This window comes from Dermacentor silvarum, chromosome 6 (assembly GCF_013339745.2).
Source record: "Dermacentor silvarum isolate Dsil-2018 chromosome 6, BIME_Dsil_1.4, whole genome shotgun sequence".
Taxonomy (NCBI): domain Eukaryota; kingdom Metazoa; phylum Arthropoda; class Arachnida; order Ixodida; family Ixodidae; genus Dermacentor; species Dermacentor silvarum.
In genome coordinates, this window is record NC_051159.1 from 76,833,385 (window position 1) to 76,842,029 (window position 8,645).

At 46.8% G+C, this 8,645-nt stretch overlaps 1 protein-coding gene across 1 annotated transcript; it reads left to right on the forward strand.

Moving 5' to 3' along the window:
• Positions 1 to 3,378: 3,378 nt before the first annotated feature.
• LOC119455071 (uncharacterized) lies at positions 3,379 to 4,905 on the forward strand. The gene is made up of 2 exons (XM_037716579.2): positions 3,379 to 3,511; positions 4,604 to 4,905. The coding sequence occupies exons 1-2, from the start codon at positions 3,442 to 3,444 to the stop codon at positions 4,771 to 4,773; spliced, it is 240 nt and encodes a 79-aa protein (XP_037572507.1). The 5' UTR covers positions 3,379 to 3,441; the 3' UTR covers positions 4,774 to 4,905.
• The last annotated feature ends 3,740 nt before the right edge of the window (positions 4,906 to 8,645 follow it).

Genomic DNA, 8,645 nt, shown 5'->3' on the forward strand with positions numbered 1-8,645 from the left:
AGCTCAGAGCGCGCCGTATCTGCCTTTGTGTTAATCACAAGGGCGAGGCAGATGGAGAAGACGGGCTGGGCAAGGCAGCTTTTCCATCAAGTATGCTCATTCTTCCTCGGCTGAGGACCAGAATTAAACACAATGTTCCGCATATGGTCTGGCAAATGGGAAATTTTTTTTCCGCGCACCTGGAATCATGATGATGTATAGGTAGCAGAATGGACAGCAGGGGTAGTTGATATACTTGCATCTTGACTACTGATTTAGCGCACGAAAGACGAAAACGAAGAGAGAAGAATCGCCTTCTCCAGTATTAATCTCTCTTTGTTTTCGTCTTTTGTGCGCTAAAGCCAGTACTCAAGATGTATAGCGTTCTGTGGCGTAAGAGCCAGTAATGGCCAAAGGGCGCCGCGCGCCCTTGATGAAAGAACACTCTGAAGCCCGTCTATTATAAGTTAGCGCCGTTCTAACTCTTGTTTTAATAGTTCCACCAGCCCAACCTAACACCTTGTTGTTTTAGTAATTGTTTCTATCTCTTGCTGGTATAGCTTTCACAGATAGTCAATGAAGCGGTCGTAAACTAACTGTTCGTTCATGTTTAAGCTATCTTATAGAGCGTATCTGCATGCGCAATGTGTAACGGGAGTGATATGCTGTTGAAACGTAATTAATAGCCGTACGCAGCCACGTGACTGAAACACGATAAACTGGGTTCCTGACCATCAGTACATCTCCGTCATGGTACAAAAGCATGCGATTGGCACGATTACCCTTAACAAATCAAGATCGAGAATTTTCTGAAATGAGAATAAGCCTCAAAGTGTCTCAATGGCATATTGATTTGTATTTGTTTAATACTAGGCATGTCTGTTAAGCACCAGACTGACCACGAGCTTATCTATCTATAAATGACTCTCATTATTTTAAGTCGAAAAAAATAAATCCACGTTAATTCCCGAGATCGGCTGGCCACGTTTGGATAAGTTGACCGGTCTGCAGGTCTACCTATGAAAATATTGCCTATCTCAGGCATTTAACTCAACTTTATCATTTTCAAATTCCACAGTGCGGCTCCATTTGTGGTTTTCCACCTACCTCTTTTCCTTATTATTTGTATTATTTGTGTTAGGCGGCAAAATTATTCAGACTTCTGTCAGTTTTGACGTGCGCTCAATGCAAAACACGTGGCTGTTGTGACTGTTCACTTCAGTGCACTTCGTTGCCCCGTTTGTACAAGTATTGGCAAAACGTAGTAGGACATTCATCGGAAAAAAATACAATACGCTACTCTTAAGAGTTATTAATTGTCACGGGTCAAGTTGCCAATTATCTATTGCCCCTTGTAAAGAGCCCTCTGTTAAAGAGTAATTGCAGCCGGTACACGTACTGCCGGTTCACAGTTCATAACTCTATGCATTAACACTGAAAAGAATGTTCCCACTCCCATAATTTTTACCAGCACCCACGCATATGACCACTTATCACTCGCAGAACAAGTAAAGTACTTATTTCAACGAAGAAAATTTAGCATATGGCCGATGGTCAATTCTTCTTAGCTGAGGGTAAGGGACGGCGGGGGAAAATGTTAGGCTTGAGGGTAATGGTGAAGGAAGGCGGGCGAATTTTACAAGGCGAGGTGGAAAATGAGGTGAGAACGACTTTCGGGTGTTGAGGGTGCGGGAGAAAAAATATTCCGGCAGAACGTATACCTCACAACTACTGACGACGTTAATGCGATTAGCATTCAGGTAATGCAGCGACAAACCATAAGGATGAACAAAAAGAAAAAACAACAACTTTTTTTTACGATCTATAGTGGGAAAAGTAAGCTGAGAATATTATACGCATTAATACACGCATGGCTCCAGAGCGCCACCGCAGACTGCAGAATTAACGCCTTTCAACTCTACAAAAAGAGCTTTACTAAATGCGGCATTCCAACCACAGACACATTTGTACCGCTAGCAGTGTAAAATTGTAGCGCTAAGCATTTCTGACTTCGAATGAACTACGGCGCGATTGCATATGCGTCTACATCGGGCGCAAAACATTTATTCACTGTCAGCTAGAAGGGCAGGCATCCTCACATTTACCACTCAGACATGCACCTGTGAAGTGCGCTCGCAGCATTTCGAAAGCGCCGTGAAAGAGTTCAGTCAGTGGCATATTCAAGAGCGTCTAAAATAACCAACAAATACTAGTTGTACAAACAAAAATAGAGGAGGGGGGCGGGAGGAGGATTTGTTCACCTCTACTGATAACTGCTGTTGGCATGCTTGAGTTGAACGAATCAAAGAGTTGAACGAATCAGTCTTCCCGTTCTTACAGCAAAATGTAGTTTTAAATGAGCTACGGGTGAAGTGCACGTTGCTATGAAAAAAAAAAATTGAATGATCCTAGCGAAAGAAAGTACTTAAGCTGGTGTGTGCTATGGAATTAAATCAGCGATTACTGTCTTCAACCCCAACGCCCTAACCACAACCTCACGTCCGCCTTCCGTCGACTGCCCATCGACTGCATGCGATCAATCATTGTAAGCTAGAAAATATGTTAAGCGTGTCCGGTCCATGTCGAGCACATTCCCCTGTGCTGTGCAAAATGATGCGCAGTAAGAAGCAAAGGGCTTCAGGACAGTGAGTGTCAAGCAAGGAGTGGGAAATTAAAAATTAATCGCTTCGGCTGTCTTTATCAGGGAAAAAGACGTTCGCTATCAAACCGCAGGATGGATGATTTAGAGCCACCGCACTTTAATAACTGCTGTTTGCCCTAATTGAGTCATGAAAGTTGCTGTTATTGGCACTTTTTTGGGATCTACACTATACGTAACATTTTGATTCGACTAATGTACGTTGGCCAGCCACCCGAAAGTGTTGCAGTGTACCATGATTTTATGGCGTGTAATCTCCAATCAACGTGCCCCACGCTCTTAGTAAATGTTCAGCTGCACCTTGCAAACCACGCACTTCAAAAGGACAACTTTCGCACTTCGCACGAATGAGCTTCAAGTGGGGCTAAGCATTAGGACTCTGTTCACATTCCTTTAACTGCAGCTGAAATAAACGTACAGTGTGTGAATTTGTACAAGGCACTCAAACAGGGAGCCGAATACCGCGCAAACGGCTAAGCACGCCACGACCTCATCGACGTGTATGGCTGAGGGCACGCGAGTCTGCAGTTGGAAGGCCTTCAAGTCCAACAGTGGGCACGCAACCGAACTTGTCGCGTGTGAACGTGAAGAATCACTACGCCTTTGGAACCGCGCATTCTACAAGACTCAACACGCACGTATCTCGGTAAACAAGGGCCCCGAACAACCTTACCAGAAGGCTACGCCCCTTGCTTCGAAAGTGCTAAACAGCGCTACATAAAAAGGACCCATCAATTTCGAAAGGACGCTCACCGGAGGCTGAGGTTTGAGAAGGACACACACAGCATACTCACGGCTCCGCGATGAAGGCATGGCTTATCGTGTGCATTGGTCTGCTCGTAGTCGCCTCGCTCGTCCTTTGCGAAGATGAAGGTGAGTCTGCGATCTGCCCTAGATTAGAAGTGACGAAACTGTAACTACGCGTTTTCAAACAGCACCTGCAAAAAGCGGTCCCAAGTTTCTCTGTGGAGAAATTTCGGGCACGTGAATCACAGCATTGAAGATGGCTGCCATTCGCGAATTCATGCTGCCGTCCGCACTTCTGTCCGGAGCGCGCGAGCAATGCGCTGCCAAGCAAGGAAAGAGTATTAACAGTATTAACGCAACTGCCGCGAGATTCAAGGAGCCGTGCAGAATACTGCGCTGCCCGCGCGTTCTTGTGCCTTCCGCTGTTCGTAGGCAATTTCTTTCAAACCAGCTCGCATTGTGCAGATATCGATTTCGTTGCTTCCCGGTGAGCCGATATTGCGTTCTAGATGGACATGTATACGATTGTATCCATGTGCTGCCGCCTAAATGTGGGAAGGACTGGTTTTTTTTTTTCAGAAAGGGCACCTACCAACTACGCATGCGTACTTGATATCTCAACAACACCCCACGTACCGTCCTTTCACTGTTATGATGTTAGCTGTTTCAATGTGGGAAGCCTAATCTACAGTAAAAAAAAAAAGGAAAAAGAAAAAATAACTGATGCAGTGGCCCGTTTCCAAGTGCCATTACATATATTTAAAGAAAACGTCTTATTTTGTTATCGAATTATTGTTCTGCACTGCAGCACTTTCTCGCAATTGGTGTCATTGTTAATTAGTCACCTAATACCAAGTTGTGGACTAAACTTCTGAGATAATGTTTTTCAATCAATCAGTCCATCACTCAATCGATCAATTCACCACTCAATGAAAAGCTTTATTAGTCATGTGCAAGAAACGTTATTAAAAACTATTCGAACCGATAGCCAACAGGCTAGTATCAGGTCCAATACAGAATTGCGTATACATGTCAGACACAGAGAAAACAGAATATTATGTCAGGATAGGTACATTGTAATTAATTGGCAACAGACACCAGTATTTCAAGCCACCCAAAAACAATCTCTGTCTTGTATCTGCGTGTTATCTTACGGTCACGGTGGAACTTTACGTCACTAATAAGTATTACGAACATTTCTTTTCCTGCTTATTACAGAACCTGCCGCGGCAGACCTTCAGGCTGAGGTGGACGAAGGCCCCTCCATGTCTCGAGTTCGACGCGGAGGCGGCGGCGGTGGCGGAGGCGGTGGCAAGTCAAAAGGCAAGGGAAAGGGCGGCGAGAAGTCCAAAGGAAAAAGCGGTGGAGGCGGCGGTGACACCGAGTGATTAAAGACGATGACAACGACGTGCTAGCCCCGCAGCAGGTTCGCCGGCGACAGACTACATAAAGAACTCGGTTCCCCTCTGTGCAAAAGGAACACCGATCATTGCGCAAATAAAGGATCGAACAAGCCAAAACGGACTTGGCTCCAAGAATGTTTTCTTAATTTCGATCCTACATGGGCGCGGCTTGCTCTGTGGTGGAATGAAAAAACAAGGACGCATGACGCAAAAGAAAAAAAAAATGTTAACAAATTTGTTACCGGCTGATCGACTCAAAACGCTTCTGCCGTTGCGAACCATTCTGGACATGCGAGTGGCAGAAACGACCTCACATTGCACACGTTCACAACTTGGCGCCTTCCCTATAATTAAATTAGGTTCTGGGGCTTTACGTGCCAAAAACTACAACACAATTATGAGGCACACCGTAGTTTAGGGCAGTGGAATAATGTTTTACCACAAGGGTTTCTTTCAATGTACACCTCAGTCCAAATAAACGAGCGTTTTTTTTTTTTTTTTCTTTGCATTTCACGCCCTGGAAATGCGGTTTCCGCCACTGGGAGTGAATCCTCGAGCTCAAAAGCGCCATACAACCGCGACTGGTGGCACCTCACCTCTTTGAGCACGGCAGCATGTTCTTAGCGTTACGGTTTAAATGAGAGCCGCCGTTAAATTTATCTTTCTTCTTTCTTCACGCAGAATTTGCAAGTGTTTTGTACATGGCACGGCAGCAAAAGTGAAAGCTGTCCCAATTTTGTCATAAAATATATAAGTTGCACAGCTGTTGCTGTTTATTAAATTACAGGAAAATGGGAATATAGGCCACCAAAGGGATTGCGATCTCAGTACAAAAAGAAAAAAAATGGCTGTGGCTTAACTCAGTTATGCCTGGGTGTGCGTAGCGAGAGGTACGGTTAATGTTTTAACGTGATAGCGTTTAGTGACCCGTGGCGCAGAAAATCTGGCGTCGGCATCGGCATTGGCGCCCGCAGCGGTGAAAGTCATCCCCAACCACGTTTAGGTATGCCACATCATTCTATCATCAATGTTGCTCATACCTTCTGTTGCATTCTTTGCCATTTTCATAATTTTGAGAATGACAACCCACAAACAAATGTCATGAAACAAAACACCCACTGCGCATGCCTTTTATGTTAAATCTTCTCAGACTGAAATATTGAAGGTGCGAAACAAATACGGAAACCTGAAAATGATGTAATTTCTTTGGCGCGGTTGTGCACTATCTCCGGGATCGGCCCACGCAAGAGGCCGCATTTCCACCAGAAAGCTTGCCTATGTGCATAGCGTTCGCCGCCAGTGTTTTCCAGTAACCATTACGGTTGCATAAGCTGCAGTCGTCGGGAACCATGAGTAGCAGTCAGGGATATTTGAATGCTATCGCGTTCCACTCTTAGAAGCGAAGCTTAAGCGTAATCCCAATTTTTGTTTAGCTAGGTGTTTCATTCCGTCGTTGATCCGCGACCCTGGCACGAGATACCGAACTAGACGACGAACCATCCTCATCTGGTTGCACTCGCCTGGCCGCTCCGTACTTACGACGCTTCTGAGGCATGCGGCTTGTTCTTCCTCCGTCTCCTCGGCTCACTGCCTCCTCTTGAATTCGTTTCGACGACGAAGCCTGCCTTCTTTCAGTCTCTCCGACTCACTTTCCATATCTGCCGACGAATCCCGCCAAGCAGCCCCTTCTATATCTACGATGCAACGCCGGATCCTCCGGTGATGCAACTCCGGCAACGCCACTGCAACGCCGGCGGTTGCTAGGCAACGGCTTAGCTCGCGGTTTCACCGGCTCCTTCTCTAACGTCATGCCAGATGGGGCGGCGAGCGGCGCTGCCAGCTGCGGCGCTTGCTAGGCATAGAGTTTTTCACTATCTTACCTAGAGGGAAAACTGGCGCTGCTGCGCTGTGGTATCCATGGGAATGCCGGTATATTGTGACTTCGGATTGGTATCGTTCTTGGAGAGCCAGAACGCCTTGAAGACGCGCCTGGCTAGCACGGTTAGGCCGGTCACAATGATTCATTTCCTGCTAAAACAGCACGTAAAAAACTGCTTTAGCTTTATTATTACACAAAAACATGTTTTGTTTAATTTTGAGGACTTACCTTTTCGATGCACAGTTATATGAAACGTAAAAAGTATCAGCTGGCCGCTAAAGTTGGAGGGCAGACGACAAGATATCGCTCGCTTTGGAACAACTTGTCCTTTGTTCTTGCTTTTCTTCGCTTGAACCTGCATTGTAGGTGAGTAAACTTTATTGAGAGATGTAATATCGGTGAATGAAAGCCTTTTATGTAGATTTTACTTTAAGAACGCCTTATTTGTGTAGCCATATCCACGTTTTAGACGAAGCCTCGTTCCACACCAGCCAACACAAGCCTCGCAGACACATATCCCGTCATTCCCATGAGGGCACGGCACCCTTTAAGAAATTCGCATAGAGGGTAAACTGGCGCCACCATCGTGTTGGCTGAGCCGTTGCCTAGCAACATAGAGTTTCTCACTATAACACCTAGAGGGTAAACTGGCGCCACCATCTATGCGAGTTTCTAGACACCACCTAGACTAGTCTAGGTGGTGTTAGCTCAGCTCGCGGTTTCACCGGCTCCTCCTCTGACGTCATGCCAGACGCGCGGCGAGCGGCGCTGCCAGCTGCGGCGGTTGCTAGGCAACGGCTAGCAACCGGCCACCAACCACAGCGAAACGGCGAGAATGCGGCGAATGTAGCTCTCACTACAAAAAGCTACAGTGGCTAAAGAACGTTTCAAAACTTGCCAGTTTCACCAGAACGGGGTCGAAGCACTGACCGCGATAGCAAGGTTCAGCGTTGCGTGACGGAGTTTTAACTATACGAGGATGCGACAAAAGGGGGTGTAATAAAATTTCTAGCAGCCTAAAGGGCGGGATGTTGGGGGCTAAAATTGCGATTATCGCAAGGAAAACGGATTCTCTATTTTTGTTTATTTCGGATTCCTAGACGTACAAAGAAGCTCGTCACCAAGTTTGGCGGCAATCTGCGCCGCATAAAAGAAGAAAAATAATTCTCTTTTCTTGAAGGTGGCACGCGCTCGCCATCGAGAGAACGTCCATAAACGCTGTATTCAAGACGCGGCCGCAGATTGGGCAAGAAACTGAACATGGAGTGAATACTCGTAGCAGAAAGTTTGTTTTTCGCGCGTTTGAATCATGGGAGATCTTCCATCGAGAGTACAGCACACCACAAAGTAAAAATTAAAAAAGAAAACTTCGCAATTTCACCCGAAAGGCGAAGCATCAATTGCGATAGCAACTTAGTAGAGAATACGGAGTAAGGATAGTAGTTTTATCAGCTGTATAAACTTGGACACGCAGCAGCACCAGCCACGCACAGAACTGGTGTCGACGCCATCGCCGTGCTGTCCGCGTTCGCACCGAACGCGCGCGGCGTTGGTGACTGTTGCCATGGCCTCTTGGGGCAGCTCGGATGTTTTCGACGAGATCAGAACGGGAAACTCGTCAAGCAGCGTCGGAAGTCTTTGCCACCTTCTCGCCTCGCACAGTTTTTTATAAATACGCATTTGGTGCCGCAGCTAAGCAGCGCCTCCCCTCCTTCCCTCCCGCCCCCCCCCCCCCCCCCCGGCCCCGGCCATTCGCGCGACGGAAGAAGTCGTGTTTTCTCTATGTATATGGTGATTGTAAAGGAGGAAAGAGACGCTTAATTCTGCAGCCCCTCAGGGAGCACGGCGCAGAACGCGCGTTTGCTCTCCACCGCGCGTTCGCTCCTCGTGAAAGCGCGCGTCCCTCGCGCTCTTTCACTCGCACATACAGCGTCCGACGCGCGGCAAAGATTTAATCGCTGTTGACGTCATACGGAAC